General features: G+C 33.2%; 2 protein-coding genes across 4 annotated transcripts in view; both read right to left on the bottom strand.

Annotated features, from left to right (window-relative positions):
• The window catches only part of LOC143911644 (uncharacterized), a 146005-nt gene that overhangs the window by 48295 nt on the left and 76944 nt on the right, over positions 1-20766 (bottom strand). The gene's annotated exons all lie outside the window — the stretch shown is intronic.
• Positions 2634-16220, bottom strand: Ent2 (Equilibrative nucleoside transporter 2). Of its 3 annotated transcripts, none has more exons than XM_077430615.1 (12): positions 16103-16193; positions 15881-16065; positions 12986-13071; positions 7868-7978; positions 7218-7366; positions 7003-7124; positions 6264-6409; positions 5959-6191; positions 5714-5879; positions 5517-5638; positions 5228-5430; positions 2634-5151 (listed from the first exon to the last, which is right to left on the bottom strand). In XM_077430615.1, the coding sequence occupies exons 3-12, from the start codon at positions 13050-13052 to the stop codon at positions 5022-5024; spliced, it is 1449 nt and encodes a 482-aa protein (XP_077286741.1). In that variant the 5' UTR covers positions 13053-13071; positions 15881-16065; positions 16103-16193; the 3' UTR covers positions 2634-5021. The 3 variants fall into 3 exon arrangements, with proteins under 3 accessions (XP_077286741.1, XP_077286742.1, XP_077286740.1); XM_077430616.1 differs by having other exon boundaries at positions 15855-16065; positions 16103-16181; XM_077430614.1 differs by having other exon boundaries at positions 15881-16220.

Raw genomic sequence — 20766 nt, 5'->3', positions numbered from 1 at the left:
TTGCTTACGTCGTATTGTCGAGTACTTGCAATATGAATGCATACACGTGCATTCGTAGCTACGCGTCAGAATACAAGTCAGCAAAAATGTTTCGACGTTTATCGAATGAAAAATTATGTATAATCGTGCTGTTGTTGGAAGAAGCTCAAGAAGGCAATAAAAAAGCACGGAGGCGTTTTGATGTGCATCCCATGTTAAAAAATAGAAAAACCGAAGGAGAGTTTTGGACGGCCGGATACCTGCTGAAGTCGGTACGTGCTGACTAGGTATGAACAGACCTTTGAGCGCTGACGTCTTTTCTGTTGAAAGCCCTCCACGCTGTAAATTTCCAGAACATTTCCATCTGAAATTATTTTGAAATCCAATAGAAAGCGGGTATAAAAATTGTAGCTAATTCAAACAAACCCTAGATCACTACCGCCGAGGATTTCGAGTTTTGTGAAGGTGTGTTTAGACTCTATTATTTTATTTTTATTATACATCAATTAATCAAGCACACTCATCGAGTGTGCTAAACAGATTAAGAATGGAAAAAAATACATGTAAAAATACATAAATAGAACGAAAGATGTTCAGACTACATCTGATGGTCGGCTTTCGTGGCCTTACGACCCACGAGTTGGCCGATATATTTTTGTGCTGGCCACCCTGACAGCGGTGTGCCCACAGACTGACGGCTTCGGCATAAACACGCAGTTAGCTCCTCGCCACCGAAATCACCAGCTCGACCACTGGTGATGGTTGACGATACTTGGAGACCAGCTCCAGTATCCGTCCGGTGTGCACCAGAGGAAGCCTGGTCTGTCTTCGTCCAGAAGGCAGATAACTGAGCTACGCGTGGCTAACCTCAAAAAGCACGCGTGGTTTCTTTGTTTACTCCCCCCCCTTTCCCGCCTGCTTGATCTCTGTATAACTTATACAAAATACAGTCGCAATACATAAACAGATTTACGCCCTGTTTTCATTGGTTTACAATTTCCCGCCTTTTTCCACATCACGCATCCCACGCACACTACGAAAGAGAAAGGGACAGAGCAGAGCAGCCATCATCAGCAGAGACCAGACCACCGACGACGAAGGAAGGCACCGTGAGGAAACCAGCCCCGCCCACGCTTACCACGAGCTATCTTACAAACCGACTTCAGAGAGGCTCTCGATTGAGCTCCACCTGGCGTCTGTACAAAAGAAATAGTAAAAAATAGATAAACAAGACATGAAAATACTTAACTGAACAAACTAACTCAACTGTTTCTATTGGTCGTGTAGGAAAATTGCACAACTTGTACTATTCCGAATCAAAACCATGATGACGTGATCTTATGGGGGATGAACGAATGAGACGACTGGCATGTTGATGCACGTGCTTTATTTATGACAGCTGAAGGCAGAGTGAGGTAGCTACTCTGAACACACGTCGGTTGGTCCCCACTCGCACGAAGGTGACCAAACTCGACCATGTCATATAGCGAGCCGCCACAATCTCATATATTTCACAATAATACACAAGTCTTACGATGGCATCATCATCGCTCCTGTACAAACATGTAGAACTCGAGGGCGACGTCCCCTTTGACTATTCCAGAAGAAAGAGTTCATTGTTTGATCGTAAAACGCATGAAACCCAACAGTGATGTCATCATGCAACTACGACATGTGTCCTGAAGATAAAGACAAATGTATATAGACCAATGGTGTGGTATTATGGAAGGTCAACCAACATCTGAGTGTCGAAAATATACGACACGACACGTTTGTTTTATAGATTGTTATTTTTTTACATTAATTTTATTTTTGCCAAAAATGCCCAGTTTGCCACCCCCTAGATCTAGGCCTGAAGAGGATCTTTATTGTTCAGTTGATACAAGTATTATTGTATGTACGGCAAAGGAGATAGTTACTCGGCTTCAGAGGAGTGAGCAAGCTGAGCTCCTAAAGCTCACTGGCATCTGGGAATGATGCGCTGGTTTATATGGTTCGGTGATTATTACGCAAAAAGCGATCTCGCCCACGACAGTAATATCTTGATCACGGAATATCTAATGATCAACAAATGCTGTTTTATACGAGATTTGGGCAGTTTTGAGCAATATTTGAACAGTTTTCTGTATGACGAATTTTCGTAGCGACGGTTATCCTCGTAGTGATTCACATTTGGGATGTAATGAAATGACGGTGTGGTTTAATTTACGCCAAATTAACCACTTCATCGCCAAGGGCGCACGAGTACACACCCTATAGTGGATCGCCCACTTTTATTTCTTGGTTAAAAGGAGTCATCAAATCACGTTTATTGACTTATTGCCGGTAATTTGATTAGCCGGCAATAACAAAACGTCAACTAATGGCCAGCTACATACTGCGTATGTGATCTGAACAGTTGTCGAGCAATATTGCTCGTTTACAGGCCTCCTAAGTTTTAGAAACAATAGAAACTTAGAAGAAAATGGATACCTTTTTATGTGTCTCTTTACTGAATTATTGGGTTGCGATATCCACTTGTTCAAACCGAGAACGTGATTTTGAGTGAGTCAGGCGCTGCCTTTTGCCTCAATACTTACCCAACAAACGACATCATTGATACAACAGTCGAAATGCACACGGGAAGTAAAATGTAAAATAAAATAAAAGACCAACTAAGTATCAATATTATGTTTATAATAATTAACGTCATAAAATCAATCGAACATATAATATAAATTAAAATATTGTTTGGTATGCAAATGAAATATAACATTCTAGTTTTGTAACAAAATATTAATTTGGACGAAATAATGTTATACCATAATAAAAAAAAATCGTTAGTCACTTAGTGTTTAATCATTTAAAAAGATTAAACACTAAGAAATAATATTACAACCCACCTAGTTATAACAAGCAACAGATTAATGTTCACGTATAAAAATGTCTTAAATTTAAATGTATCTTATTACATAGTAATACGATTACCAAGTATGAAATTTGATTTTAAAAACTTTTAATTTATTTGCATAAAGCTCCTCGACAAAATGCCGATCAACGCAAATCGATAATAAATTTCAAAAATGATAACTTCATAAAATTAGAATTGTCTTGACAAAAACATAACCTGCACTTTGTACACTTGAATGAAAACTTCTATCTGAATTATTAAAATAAAAATAAAAAATTCATCATAAACCCAAACACACACACACACACACATTTAACATTTTGGAAAGAAAATTTGCAACCTTTGACACTTTTAATTCAGAAAACTGAAACGAAAACTCAGATCTATTCCACAATAAAAAATAAACACACTTCAGTGTATGAAATACACAAAAAAGACCTCATCGAACTACACAATCAAAGGCACAAGCTATCAAATTCTCAATAACACGTTCAAACTATCGATGATAAATGCATAACGGGAGAAAATATATTTTCAAATACATTCTGTGAAAAATCGTGCTCATCAAAATACAATTATGTAGTTATAAGTACAAATATAATAGGGAATATATCTTCAGAAACTAAATTTATGCAATGATATTATTGTCATTTTGAATATGTGAATGCAATGTCTTACCTACATATTCAAATATTTATTATAAATAACGTCATTAAAAAAGTAGCACTAATTACATACATATGCATTTTGATTATAATAAATATTTATATTCGTAAAATTAAATACTATAATTCTTTTGCTGGAAGTTAATTAGTTGAGGTGATAAGAGTGTGTTGAATTATTTCCATCAAGTCTTACAATATTTAAATGCAAATGTGACCATTATAAATTTATATATTACATTAAAACAACAACCGAGGGGTTAGTTTCTCAGTGAAGAAAAAATTTCATACCAAAATTCAATCTTTATATTTAGAAAACAGTAAGAAATGGAAATTAATAGAACCGTTCAATTATCAATTAAATTAAAAATAAGTTAAGAAACGTGAATTGTTAATATAATAAATCATATGTTATATGAATAAAAGAAAACTTTTTAATTACGCCTTAATCATTATTTAAAAATAAATTAGACAAACTGTGCATGTAAAACAACAATTTATTAACATAACATCAGCTTTTCTCGATTCACCGATCATATTATTATTCACCAACAATCAATTAACAAGCATACACTATTAATTAAAAATTATTATTATTATAATGATATGACTTGTTAAATGAGAAACTATTATAGAATTCATAATGCAAATGAAAGAATTAATGTAAAATCACATATCAAAAACGAACACAAACTAACGAAAATCACAAACACTCGTATTGTAATAGCAATTGTGTAAATAGTTTTGGTATATTACATTTATCTTATCCTTAATTTGATTACACTATTAAATACATAAATATAAAGTAAATTTTTAACTAAAAAAAGTATTATGTATATGGAAGATGGATATCATTTTCTAAATTACATACATATATATGTATAGTTTTATATAAAAATACAGTCAAGTTTCAATTCAATGAATACAATAATTTCATAACATCAAATATAAATTCACATATATTCAATAATAATTATTGCAAGAGGATTAAGGTTCAGGCGGTGATTTTAAACATCCAAAGGATTCATCCCATAATAATAAATTGAAATGATACGGCTATAATTTAAAAAGAAAAGATATTTTCAAACATTCAAACATTTGACTCGAAACTTCACTGTACAGAATATGTTTTACTTAACGATTGTATACAAAATATTTCATATAAATTACAGTGAGCACACTTGTATTCATAAGGGCAATTCAGATGATTCTTACTAACTATCTAAATTAGAAACCAAAATAAAATGTAAATATGTGTATTGTATTTATAGCACGATACTTTTTTTTTTTTGTGATAAAATTTGTTTTCTGATTGTTTGACTTTAGAACGAATGCAATGTATGGTGAGCATTTCATATATAGGAAATATTCTAAGCTAAGGCAATTAATTGGTATATGATAAAACTTTGTAAACAGACATATAAAGAATTCTTTTTTCAGCTGTGTTCTGGGAGGAAATACGTTAAAAATTGAAAAATATGTTATATTAGTCATTTGAAAATCGACCAGGAAACGAACGATCGGCCGAGGGCAGAGAATGCGATTCCAGATATCAAACCCGTGATAAGCATAGCAGCACCAAACATACCAGCTTGAGGCGCGTGCTGAGAGTCAACAGTTCTAAAGACAGAAAAAATAATGAAAAAATACACACACTGACGGAAAGTCATCATACAAAATAATGCAATTCACTCACCCCGAAACATACATCATGGCGAGAGAGCTAAAATGACCACTCGACCAAGCATGTACAACGGCAATGCCCCAATACACCCAATCATTATTAATCAATACAGGCAACGCTCGTACTATATTAGTAGGTTGATAGTTGCACAGCATAAACAGCGGCAAGAAGATCAATCGAGCCCACACGAATAAGAACAAGAACCTTGGACCAGGCTGGAATATAAAAAACATACATTTTATAGACAAAACAGACCACACAAGCATTGCATATGTATATCCACATAAAAACTGATAAATACCCAGCTAAAAAGGCTTGCAGTGAAACTACCGAGAGTAGCGCCTAAATTAAACGTCAAAAAACACGTAACTTGGGCGAATACATCCTTAGGAATCCAAAAATCAGGATCCGTCGCTTTAATATCTAAAAAATTAAATCAAAAACAATTATGTATACAAAAATTGAATACAACATATTAATTATTCGGCTCACACTCACCAGCGTGTATATTTGGGAATACGCTTAACGTTACAAAGAACACCATGAATACGTTCAACAGTTGAGGAGAAGCTTGTAAGAATATTTTTAAATAAGGCGGTCTTCCTTTATGAGCACTTCTGGCTTTTGCCTTCGCTGCCATAAGCTCATGGTATCGATAAAATCTCTATTTGAACACAAAAAAACACATTAGTATTAATAGTTCAGCTCAAACGTGTCATTATAAAAAAAAGTACTTGACTTACATTGAGAGGTAAAGCAAAGTAAGTGTCAAAACAAGCGAGTAAAACCAGCAGTGCCGTTAGAAAATAGTAAACGGCCGAGGTTTTTGGTCCCGGTGCGAGCATTCCGGCGACTACAGAAGCGATGGCCGTCAGCGCACCTGATATGTTGCTTCCGAGGACAACGGCACCTGTGTATTTAGGCGGAAGACGGGCAGCTACGCCGTACACCGAATTTTGAAAGATACCGTTGAAAACTGAAAACACCCGATACAATTAAAGCACACAGACAATAATAAAAGTAGAAGAATTTAGTTTTCAAAATTTACCGTTGAGTAAAACGACTGACAACATAGTCAACCAAAAGAATAGTCCTGGACAATCTGACGTGTCTACCATTGCAAGTACAACAGTACCGACAAAGAGGAGCACCTCTATTGATATGGACCATACGATTCTCATGGTGAGACTGCCCCTAAAAATATAACATTCGATATGTAACACACATTGTTTAGACAATTCATCATCATCATCATCTACGACCATTCACCATACACTGCTGGATGAAAGCCTATCCAACACGCTTCCACTCGTCTCGTGCTTTACGCAACTCTCAACCCACACATTTTCCTAATTTCGTATACCCATCTTCCCTGCAGTCTTCCTTTTACCCTTTTTCATTCTCTCGGGTACCATTCAAGCACTTCTTTTGTCCACCTTTCCTCCATTCTTCAAGACACATGGCCCGCCCATTGCTATTTCAATCTCTTCACTCTATCCACACTACCCTTGTCATACTTCTCACCCGCGTGTTCCGCTTCCTGTCTTTCCTTGTTATGCCAAGCATACACCGTTCCATCCTTCTTTGAATGCATTGAACTTTGTGTACAATTTTGGTTTTCATTGTCCAAGTTTCACATCCATACGTCATGACTGGCAAAACCCATTGATCGAAGATCTTTTTCTTCAGACAGAGTGGCATTTTTGATTTAAAAACAACAAATGCACTCCATCCTACATAATTTCATACGTCTCTTAAAAAATTAAAATACCATGTTTAATAATTACTTGATTTCTATGAATATATTTATCCAATTGAAGAGCACATTGGGAAGTTGTGAGCACAATGAAAGATAAGTCACAAAATGGTCACTATAGGGTAAAATTGCTCCGGTATAACTCGGACTAAACTGAAATGAAATTTACACATTTTAAAATAATTTCAGAAATTTTACATTCAACATACACACATGCATATTAAAACAATGAATGTAAAAACATACCTTATAATCAACGAAATAAGCCTTGGCAGTGATGAACATGTTCCATGGTGTCAAAGTACCAATACCGTGTAATAATAACGTTAAATAAACTAAATTTCGTCTGTCTGTGGGCGGATCTACTTCCAAAGCAGCTGTCTCCATTGTCACACCTATGCAATATACAAATACAACTTATTAGTATTATATTTTATAACTAATGTATGTCACTTCAGGTATGCACTTCTGCGCTGAAGAAAACGGAATACCGCAACCGAACACGTCTGCAGATATTTAATAAATATTTCTACGGCGACAAATTCGAATAGCTAATAAACATTATACAAAGAGGTAATTTATGCGTGTGTTTATAAACACTTGAGTATACATAAAACACAGATTATGAAATTTACATAATTTTAGATGACACTTTTCTTACGGAACCCACTTTAAAAAAAAAACGAGCCATCTAAGCTTCTATATTCACAACAACTTCAATTCAATTTAAACTACACATATTGAAACTTACAAATCACGAACAATAGCAATAGTACTATGGATGTAATCGCATAAGAAGCATTAGTAAACATGTATATACATTGCAAAATGCATATTGATCATTTCATAATGATGTAGACGTCAATATTAATAATGAATGTATTGTAATAATTTACCTTTGAGGTTTAGTGTATCATTGGGAAGGTTACAACTTTCCCATGCTGGAGTTAATCTGACCGGCTCCGCAGCCAAAAACGGTGTCTTTTCTGGATTCATGTCGCTGCCGCCTAGCAAAAAAAAAAAATAATAATAAAATATCAAGCTATTCCGTTGACATAAAAATAAAATTCAAATTGTATGATTTATCATTTCTATTAGTAAATTATATTTAACCTCTAGAGCCGATATATATTGGCTTTCCAAAATGACATATTTATTTTTATGATAGACTAGTGTTGTGCCCGTTGATATTTCAATAGGTGGTTTCGAAAAAGTAATTGATAAATGAATTATAATAAAGTTATCGGAAGTAAAAGGTTATCAAAGTCGGAACCAATATCGAAATTTTAAATTAAATAATTCTAAAATCTGTTTTTTTTGATAGCTTCATACTTGTCGCTGCCTTCACCACATACATACATACACCCCTTCCGATTTTATATATATTACTAGTGTTGTACCCGATGAAATATCATCGCATGGGTGTTGGCCAATTAAGTTATTAAATAAAAAAAATGTGTCAGTCCTGTGTTCGATACGCACGTGGTCTAATTGTTTTCAAATAAATATTTAATTTAATATTAACATTTAATTGTTTAATTTAAAAAAAAAAAATGGTAAAAACTACCTACCTACCCATATATAACATCAATAGAAAAATTAATTAAATAAATTTTCAATAGATGGCGGTAAATGCTCAAAGACTAAGCACCATCTATAAGCCTAGAGGAAGCATTGGTAGCAAACACTACATATAGAAGTTTTTTCGAAGCGAAAATTATAGTACAGCGAGAGTTATCTTACACAGACGGACAGACACCCAGAATAGCGATATTATATATATGATTATACTTATTGTATTATAATGCGGTCTCGACACCTATTGTCGTTAATATATTATATGTAGTTACTGTACTTTATAAGTGGAAAAATAACATTTTATAGGGCTGTACTAACTACAGCCCAATGAAATGTTATGTTTTAGCATCATTTTGAGTTTTTGCAACCAATTTGATTATTTCTTTGTTAAAATATTTAATGTAAATATGTATATAATTTCATTTTCCTTCGATTCGATTGCGGAGCATTTATTCAAGCATTACAATTTTTCATGGTTACAGAAAAGTTTTAGCACTTCGATTTTTTAGTTGAAAACACCTGCCTCAATATCGGATTTAAGTGCCTAATATTATTAATCAATAATTAAAAATAAAACAAAAGTCTTCGATGATAAATTGAACATATGTATATTAACTACAAAAACATAATATTAAATTATATAGTTCCGTTGATTATTTAACATATAAAAGAATTTATAATTAACACCAATTAAAAAAATAATTGTAACTTAACGAAAATCTTTATTAATACGAAGAATTAAAAAATTCTTATAATAAACCCCGTTCTTAGCGAATAAATTGAGATTAAACTGGCTTTTATATATTTTATTTATTTATCTGTGATAGGATAGTGTGTTAATTCGTCACGATACGTTTAATTGAGTTTTGGAATAATTCTTGTGTAAAAAAACGTCATTTGAATAATTCCGTGAGCGTAATGTCGCGTGAGTGATTTGTCCCGTGATCGATTTGTCGTGACACCGTTTTATAACTCCTACTATTGAAGAATCGTGGGCTACTAAAAGGGTTAAAGATTATACCAATAAAAATGAGTTTTTAGTCTAGTATATAAAATATAATATTAATATTTTTTATTGTGATTTTTCATCATATTACATCTATTTATAAATTAATATTTTTGAGCTCTTTTTCCTATTATGCTTAAGATCAACATTAGAATAATATAATACTGTGATTACTAACCAAATTAAATTAAATTGTAAAATAGAAAATGATCAGTAGATCAGTAGCTATTAAAATAGATATAAGATGTATTGTGAACATGATTTCGTAATAATAAAAAGCAATTAAAAATCAAAAAAAAATAAATGAATACATTTTTTATTTTGTAATAAAATGCTAATTTTATTAAAAAAAAAAAAACACGTTAAATTTCATAGAACTTTAATGTATTTCACCTGAATAAAGATAGTAACTTAATGGATTTTCATTGTATGCTGCCAATATATAACCAATATGTAAGCTTATCACTAGCAGATAGACCCGGTGTCCAAAAACAAGTTTATTCAATATAAAATGCAGAACCTTATCTGTACAAGTTATCTAAATTCCTTTCACCCTAAGAAATATTTACAACATGTATGTTTAGAAAAAGATATATGAAGTGTTTAAGACTTTCATATATTTGAACATGGAATGTATGGGCGATATCAAGTTCAAGGAATTTGAAACAACTTATCTTCGGAGCGATATTTCAATATGAAGTCACCGCTGACATAATTCGAAACAAGACCCAAAGTCTCATTTGTATTCGAGGGTCATATTTGAGCTTCACGGAATGACTCATATAGGAACACACATAAATGTAAAAACGACACGCCATAATTAACATACCCATATCAAACGGCGATAAAATGTGAACATTCTCCAGTGAACCTCACCAGGCAACGCAAATATTCGAATACTGAAAAAGCACCTCGATTGTAAGATTAGCCACGGCGGTAATAATTAGCATAAGAATCGGCGACGAAGCAAAACTAACAAAAACAAATTACCCAAACAAATCACCGAGAAAAAAAACCCACAAGCGTTCCCAATGCAAATTCGAATGTGTCAAAACAGTATGTGTGATTTATGTGTATCGGCGATGTCATGTGTGTTAAACAAAATCATTCAATTGTCGAACGACATCATCCAATTAAACTGTTCATCTTTGCGTTCAGACGGCGAACGGAGCATCGAGCTGGTTCGTCAATTGTTCTCGTAACCTCTTTGAATTGAACCCACTAATTGGATGATCTCGCATCATTACAACCATAATGCATGGTGAAATTGTTCACATATTTGAAGGGCAGCAACACTTATCTCGTAAAAGGCCAAAAGGAATAGTACATTCTTTAGATAATAGTATAATTTACCAGCAGCGTGGTCTAGTGGTGAATGTTGAATTATTTCGTACTTGATGTTACGAGTTCGATTCCTGCTAAGTCTCGCTGTTGGCCAGACTTTGGTTTGTTGAGGTCGATCGTTTCTTATCAGAATTTGCCAATTTTTCTGATTTTCAGTGAAACGATTCCTGTAAAATTGGCGTTTCCTTCCCAATTTTCTGTTGCGAACCTTTAGTTATTGTTATATCTTAGGTTTCGCCATATTGCTCACCATAGATGTCTCTGTGGTTGTTTATCGAATATAAAATTCGTATTTTTACATGAAAGTTATTCATCGTTATTTATCGTATTAATACGATGTTTGTAATATCTGACCATAGATGTCAGATATTGTTTAGATTTACATGTATCTACATTTGTAATAATTATGTGGACCAGGAAGGCGCATTTGGGGTTTACCTGTTAAGCCTTCCTGGTATATTTGTATATATGTATGTAAAATAAAAATAAATAAATAAATAATGGATGGTTTTAACAACAAGTCCATAGGCCTGAAAAATGCCGTTGTATTTTGAGCATATACAAAGTAAACAAGAATACTACCGGCTAAGCCTTTCCAGGTAGCATTGAACATGGGTCGTGTAATGCATTGAATCCGTGTCAATGTTTATAAAGACTTGTTTACACCGGAATTTCTAAATTTATAACCATAGCAGAATTCCTCGATGGAAATCCCTAACTGCTGACTATTTTAGATTGTGAGCATTACATTTTAACAACAATGACGATGATGGAACTAGTTATGGGAGAATACGTTAATTAATAGACTTCTTTTGCTTATTTTATATTGTTGCAAGATATATTAGAGTCTAAACCAGAGAAATACGTCTCCATAACTACGCTAAAACGTACAGAATACAATCAGGGTCATCACATATTCACTACAGAAATTAAAGTTCTATTTTGATATAGATTTATTTACAATTTGAGTATATGGTGGTGTTGGGCTTTGGTGGCCAATCCGTTTCTTTTCTCAGTTGGGGGATTATTTTTATCCACTTTTTTGTATTTGTCTGTCCTTGGGAACTCTTAAATTAATTACTTTCTTAATTTGAATGTGATGTATGAGTGGAATCTTAATCTACTCTCTTCCATTTGGGCCTTGCTGTGATTTTATTTATTTTTTATTCATATTTTGTTTCATTTATTTTACTTTTTCTTTCTCCTTTGTACATTTTTATGTACTATTTTAATTGTATTATTATTTTCCTTTTGTTACTTTTTTATTATTATTTTATTTTACCATGTTTTCTGCTTTTTAATTTTTCTGTTTTTTACTAATTTTACTTGTATTTAGTTCTTCCTGTAATGCCACAATGGTCCAAAACTATTAATAAATAAATAAAAAAATGTGTAATGTATAGTTTCAACAAAAGTAAGTATAATATAAAAAGAACGATGTTTATATTAATTAAACTTAAATAATTGGTTATTAATACATATAATTGAGTATTCGGCGCCACCGAGGGAAATGTTTTTACATTTATTTAAAAATAATTTTTACATTTCTCTAGTGCCACCCCTGAAATGTTATGTAGAATGCGGGCGATCGCCATGACACTTTTAAAAACTGTCAAACTACCATGTTAATTGAATAATATATTATTTAAATGATCAATTTACTTATAAAAATGTATCCCATGTTGTTTATTGTGTGTTTTTGAATGCATTATGCAATTTTTAGCGATGCACTTGCCCATTGCCCTTGCCCAGATAAGTTTTTATCGGACATATGTCGACCACCAAACATCAAATACGACTGATACTAAAATTATTTAGGAATGTTTATGTGTGAATGTGTGGACAATCGTCACTTGACAACAATTTAACGCCTAAAACTACTTCTATTCTGGTCTAAACACACCTTTACAAAAACTTGAAATCCTCGGCGGTAGTTATCTAGGGTTTGTTTGAATTAGCTACAATTTTTATACCTGCTTTCTATTGGATTTTAAAATAATTCTAGTTAGAAATGTTGGTGACATTATTAGCGTTGCGGCTTTTAACAGAAAATACGTCAGCACTCAAAGGGTTAAACAATACTTACTCCTTCTGGAAACGATGGTTGCCGTATCCGGTCTACAGTCCTGCAGCAAAACCCTGTCCTCTGCCATTGTGATAATTTAATTGTATCTACGAACAAAAACGTCAAATTAATACGACACTGTTAAATATTTTCAAGAAAGATAAATTTAACGTCATGTTACGTACAAAACTTGATAAGAAATAATTTTTTTTGTTCAACTCGTAATATCTCAATCTTATAAAGTACATATGTATGTACTTTATAAGATTTCAATCAAATCAACGTTCAACGTCTGATTTCCATCATTTTTTTTTAATACGAAACAACGAGTAAAACACTAGTAATGTCGTGTACTTAAATGATTTAAAAATAAACGGAAACTTCTGCCAAAACCAAATCCACCACAAATTTCTGCCCGTCTAGAAGAGTGCCAAATGACCCGTTTAAAATATGAAAACTTTCCAAACTAATATAGGCAACAACGCAAAAGATAAGACGAATATAAATACATATATACTTACGAAGATAACTAGACTGTTGTTAGCCAAGTTATTATCATAATTATATTGTTTAGGATTATCAACAACAAAAAAATCTACACAAACCACAAAGTTTTCGCATTCAAATACTATCTTATGTACTTCATTTAAAATTATCATAATAACTGAATGTTTCAAAATGACCGAGTGCTTCAAAAACATGCTTACACATCACGAAAAATCTTGCAAAATATGACACCAATTATACAGCAAAAATATTGATGAAGTGAGCTATCTTTCAGATGGATTCATGCATATACAATATTTATTTCACTTTATTATTATTTTATTTATTTTTAATCTACACCAGGAAGGCCTAACAGAAACATTGTACATTTGATACAAGTATTATACAAAGTAAATACATATCAATTAACACCCGCGGAGACATTAATGGTCAAATTTGTAAATTTGCAGCATTTTATACAACTCAGCGAAATTCTAGATTGCCGAAAACACGAGATTTGCGAGAAAATGGGTAAGCTTGCCAATTTTTAGGAACCGTTTCAACGAAAATCCGATAAATTGACAAACTCTGATAGGAAACGATCGACCTGGAGTCACAAATCCAAGGTATGGCCAGCAGAAACCAGTGGGATTTGAACCCGTGAACACTCTGTTCGAAGCATTATATGTATGCTAACCACTGGTTTATATATATTATGAGTAATAATCCAATAATAGAAGGATCTTAGTTATAACCAGCAGCTTGTACTAGTGGTTAGCAAATATGCTTTCGAACATAGTGGTCACGGGTTCGAGTCTCACTAGTTGCTGCTGACCAGACCTTGATTTATGACTCCAGGTTGATCGTTTCCTATCAGAGTTTGCCGACTTATCTGATTTTTACTGAAATGGTACTGATAAATCGGCAACCTTTACCCATTTCTCGCAATTTTTGAGTTTTAAGCATATCGAATATCGCTGATTCGTATAAAAATGCTGCAAATTTGTCAATAAATGTTTCGTAAACTTCGAGTTTCTAAGCATCTCGAAATTTGACAAAAAAAAATGCTCCGAAAATGTAAGTTTATCAAAATTTATCTATAGGTGTATCTATTATGCTTTCTTAAAATTGTATATCGATGTTTGTAATTGTTCTTAAAGGCGCATTGGGGTTTACCTGTTAGGCCTTCCTGGTATATGTATATGTATTTATGCAAAAATAAAATATAAAATTCAGCATGTAGAATGGAAGAAATGCGATTATGGTTAAATACAGGAAATTCACATCAAAATTTACGAGGACCGGAATGCAGAATGAATTAAATAAACTGTTTTTAAATTACATACAATGGGTTTGCTGACAAGACATTTCGGAAGTTCAAATCAGGCGACTACAAACAACACATATGGTGACAATCGTCATCAAAGTGATTCAACGATTAGTTGGCAAATATGATAATATATTGTTAATTTAGTACAAATTTACTTTGGTAAGATTGTTTTTCAATGTTTGAATCAAAGCAGCGGGGTCTCTTTTGCGTAATCTGAACTCAGCTTATTTGACAAGTAGCCTATCCTAAATGGGTAAAATTTATCTTTTCAATTCATGTCTGTTTTATCATAATATAAGCCAAGACAAGCAAGAAAACTAGCACAGTTCGCTTTCCTGGATAACAATGCGGATGATTTGTTGTCAAAATTAGTTAAAATTCAGTCAAAAAGACTATATAATTAGTTTAGCAAGTCTTTAGATTTGCACAAAACGATAAACCTTAAAATAATTTGACTATTTTTACTAATTATGTACACATATATTAAGCGGGGCTGAAGAATCAGAATGTAAAAAATCTTCGAAAGGTTTTTACTTTGTATAGAAAAATGATCAACAGATGAGTTATTATATTATATTTAGAATTGCTGTCGATTTCTAATATTTTTTTAATGAAATAGATTTAAAACATTTACCTGAAATCTAAACGGACAATATTATATATTAAATATAAAATATTTTGTCATAAAAATGATTATGCCTGCAAAGTTACAAATTCGTACAAAGACCATATAAAGTTGACCTTCTCGCTGGACAATCAATGCGGTTCTGAACAGATTAGATTTTGTCATACAAAACACTCAAATACATACATATTTCACTATTGATAAGACAATACGACGTACTATAGAAGTAAAATATGAATAGCTTCAGTATCCGCTGCAGTGACACCCAATCACCGAGCACAATGATAAATCACGAGAGCGATTTTCGCTCAAGCTTTTGATTTAGATGGAAAAATAGATCAACAGTTTTACGAGACATAAAAACGGTGGTACTGTGCGAGCCACGCGATAAGCACGTGCGATTATTTATAGTCGGAACGGTGAAAAGATGTGCGGTTAGTTAGACGCACGTGGTGTTGACGGCTATTTCGGTCACCTCATTCAGGATCGCGCAGGACGATTTGGCGCCAGAAAGCAGGTGCGTTTTCGCGCCAAATCGCGGGCGAGTACTGAGCTGGTCGGCAGCGGGAACGAGAACGAGAACGAGAAGTGGCCAGCCTGCAGGCCAGGGTCTAGGGCTCGTTCGAGATTTGGAAATGAAACGACAGTAGAAACGCGCCGCTACGCTACGCCATGCGTGTCAGCGGCGCGAACGCACTCTACTATAGTCTTTGAGTGGCAGAAACGAGAGGCGAGGCGAGACTCCCAACTGTCGGCCCCCACCCACCCAAAGCTTCGCTGTCAAACCTAGCGAGCCTTTGAGCCGTATTCATCTCACATTTCGGCCATGTACATTGTCTACTTTCTCTGTTGTTATTGTTTTTTTTTTTTTAACTTTTCCGTAGATACCACTTTTGTGGCTATTCAAAATACGTTTTGACTCATTGTAGTGTAATATTAATTTAATTATAAAGTTGTAGGCATATAGTACAACTGAAATGATCTCATCAGGTCACTGCGACACTAAATCCAGGAAAGTCATTAACGCATGGCACACGCTCGCCTCGTCAAAAGGTCGACACGTGTTTCTATACACGTGTCTTGGAAACAAAGGAAGAACTCACTGAACCCATAAAAACCACGAACTACGTCCAGGCGTATGAACCCATAAAACCACGCTCGCGAATACCAAGAACAAAAGATGTGCACACGACACACTTCAACCCAAAACGTTTATAAAGCAACGCAGCAACCTCCACCGGTAGAGTGAGCCTCTGGAGTTCAAACAGATCACTTCTCCGAAGAAACCTCTTCGTACATACAATAACCATTGTACCAATTGAACAAAAATAAACGATCCTCTTTCAAACTACACAACACGTGTTTCGTTAGACCGGGATACGGTCAACATACCTTCCCTGTCTTACAAAGTCATGGTTAAAATCTGCTTTAGATTTTCACTAATCACAACAGTTTTTTTTTTATTTATTTTATTTTTATAACTAAAGCGGGCTCCGAATTCTCGTCGAGACATCTCGGTCTCGGGTCTCGCCGAGACAACACGAGACCGAAAGTAGCTCTCCACTAGGGATCCCAATCGAATATTCGTGGACAATCTTCACATTGTTATGGTCGCTCCCCACCAGATATATTATAAATGTATAAACAGAGGGCTACCGACGGTGCACTGCGTTCATTCATTAATATCAGTATCAGTTAAATATTCGATAGGTGATGTGCCAATCACCACACACCAGCCGGCAGTCCCTCTTCTATTTCTTCAATAAAGGAAAGTAAAAGCAACAGAAAGGAGTCATTATTACCACAATTACATATTTTTCCAATTCGAATATTCGAGTATTTGAATTATTCGTCTGATTTTTCAGCCATTCGTTATTCGAATATTTCATCAACTATTCGAATATTATTCGTATATATATATTGTTTTATAAACTAAATACACAAAATCAACATGAAAAGAGTGATGATGAAGAAGCCGACGATTATGAAGAAAATGAAATATATAATGGGGATAATTGTGATGAAAGTGAAGATAATTTATCCCATATTAATTGTATTGAGAAAGTTCAACTTAAATTTATTAAATCCTTACGCTACCTTTTTCCTACCTATACCCATTCTACTGTTTCCGACATTTTAAAAATCCTTTCTTTTGACAATCTTTCTGTCAGGCGACGACATACTGATGCTATATTCTTCTTTAAGCTCATAAATGGTTTCCTTGATTGTTCTGATTTACTGAATAAGGTTAATATCAGAATCCCAGTTCGGTACTCTAGACGCGTTGCACTCTTTTCACTTGATCCTTTCAATACTAATTCCCAAAAATATTTTTATCTGCAGCGCGTTTATCGTATGTTTAACGGAGAGCTGAATGAGGTTGATCTATTTGGTATTTCCCTACATCAATTCAGGTCTAACATCAAGAGAATCTTGACCATCTTGAATCTTGATCATTCATTTCTTCTCCTATTCTATTTTTCCAATATTTCCAATATTTTTATACTTTAGTTTAGTTATGTAATGTGCTATTTAATCATATTATAGCTTTCATTCTTTTCCTTTTCATTTGTTTATTTTGTATTTACCTTTTTCATTTGTTTTATATTTGTAAATTTCAATTTCTTCTTATATTCTATTTTATAACCTTTTCCAAATATTTTAATACTATAGTTTAATTATGCATTGTTCTACATATTTTGTCATGCCTTTATTATTTACTTTTTAATTTGTTTTCCTTATATTTATCTTTTTCATTTATGTAAAAATCTATTATTGGACTCGGATGTTACATATATTATTTATTTACTATTTTTTTTTTATACATATCTATGTACATCCTGTCTGTTGATTTTTCAATTAATAAAATAAAATAAAATAAAAATAAAATAATGAAAAAGATGAAATGTCTACATGTGAAGAAACGGATTTTTATTCATTAAATACGGAAATGTTTGAAGAGAATCACTTTTCGATCGATAATAATCTCTACGAAATTTTAGAAAACATCAGAAAAATAATACGAATATTTAAGAAGTCATCGGCGAAATATACATTTTTACAAGAAATCATAATGAAAAAAGAAAATAAAAAATAAAAATTATCATTAGTAAAAACGCGGTGGAATTCAATGGCAACTATGATAATACGATGCATTCAAATTTATGCTTAGTACATATGTAATTACCTTTTTTTAAAATTTTCGAATATATTCGAATATTCGAATAGCTCTTGATTTACTATTGGATATTCGAATAGTTGAAGTCGACGAATATTTGGAATCCCTACTCTCCACATTCTCGCTCGCGCATTTGTCTGTTTGGTAGTCATACAAGATGGACGTGTTAGAAACGTCTGTCGCTGTAGCATTCGGTCTCCGTCACGAGCCCGAATATGAAACGCCCGAAAACGCAAATATCGGAAGGCAAAGATCGAAAATCGAAAGATCTTAAGTCAAAAGATAATAAAAAGGGTACATGGTAAACGGCACATTGGTAAACGGTATTCTGTATTGTACGGGAGGAAAAGCCTGTTCCTCTTGTTCCTGTTGTATCCTGAAAAATGATTCAGAGACGAGATATGACTTTTCTTATAGATCTATTTTCTTATAGATACGTACTTTTGACTTTTGATTTGAACTGTACGACTACTTAGACAAATTTGAAAGCTGAAAAGTACTAAAAATGAAAGATAAAATACCCGACTATAGATTTCAATATTCATTTTGAACAGGAAATTGACAGATTTTGCGACATCAACCAAACATAGTTTAACATGGGTGAAAATCCTTAACTGCCGAGTATTTTCGATTGTGGCTTAGTATTTAGATTGTGAGCATTACATTTTAACAACAATGAAGAAGACGGAACTAGATATATTAGAGTCTAAACACACCTTTACAAAATTCGAAATCCTCGGTAGTTATCTAGGGTAGTGATCTAGGGTTTGTTTGGATTAGCTACAATTTTTATAGCTGCTTTTTATTGGATTTCAAATTAATTCTAGTTGGAAATTTCGGGTGGGCGGGTTTTCGCTCACTCAAAGGGTTAAGGGTTAAGAATTGTGAGAAAAATTTACCTGCTTTCTATTGGATTTCAAAATAATTCTAGTTGGAAATGTTGGTGAAATTATTAGCGTGGCGGCTTTTAACAGAAAAGACGTCAGCACTCAAAGGGTTAGGCAATACTACAGTCCTGCAGCAAAACCCTGTCTTCTGCCATTGTGATTATTTAATTGTATCTACGAACAAAAACGTCAAATTAATACGACGCCGCTAAAAATTTTCAAAAGATAAATCAAAAAAAATATTAACGCCATGCTACGTACAAAACTTGATAACAAATAATTTTTACACCAAATAAAATTCTATTGTTGAATTATTTAAAACAAGTGGTTTTACCCGGCTTCGCTCGGTATTTTTAATATAAACCACTTAAACATGGCTAATCTAATAATAAATATTTTATTAAATTTATTTTTTTTTAATTCATTTAAATATTCAATTGTTTTTTTTTATTAAATTTAACGTCACGGATTCTACCACCCAAACCTTACATACATACAAAGTCTCTTTCGAAATTATATATTAGAAGTGTCATGAGCGATTTTTTCAAAAATAACTTTGTAGTTGTTATCAGTTTTAAGAAAATATTTATGCAATTGTAGGAAATTCTTCGGGTGCCAAATAAATTCTCCCCCGTGCCACAGATTCGCCACCGCTGCACTAATACATGGAATTTCAACCTTTTACAATAGCCACGTAACTCTCGCTACATTATTCGCATAAACAGACATTTTTAATGTCGCGATGAAAACACACTTTTCACTATATAATTATTATTTAACATTCAATGCGATGACTGCACATATATAAATACTCATGTATGTATGTATATCTGAGGAATCGGCTTTAAAATATGCTGCTCAGTATTTGTCAACGCTAATTTTGTGGAATGTTGGACGTTGATTTTAATTGACAACCACCGATAACCATTCATAACTTTACTCCAGATATGTACTATATGTACATATGTACATTATTAGGCCCACTAAATTTCCATACATATGTATGTCCATATATAGTCTTACCGGATATCTTATCTCTACTACATATATTCCGGAAATATAAAACAGATAAATGTGTACATATGTACATATATTGTATACTTTAGCACTACACTATACAGAGATTCCGAATATGATACAATGAGAAATCTATGTAAATAAAAAAAAATAATCATTAAATTATTGTTTTGCATACATATGAAAGATAGGCACATCATAAGTTATTTTGCTGACATGATTAATGGTATCAATTATACGCCACGATAATATTATATTCAATACGATCAAATTGTCTTT

The sequence above is a fragment of the Arctopsyche grandis genome, chromosome 5 (assembly GCF_051622035.1).
Source record: "Arctopsyche grandis isolate Sample6627 chromosome 5, ASM5162203v2, whole genome shotgun sequence".
Lineage (NCBI taxonomy): Eukaryota > Metazoa > Arthropoda > Insecta > Trichoptera > Hydropsychidae > Arctopsyche > Arctopsyche grandis.
This window is presented reverse-complemented; position numbering and strand designations above follow the sequence as displayed.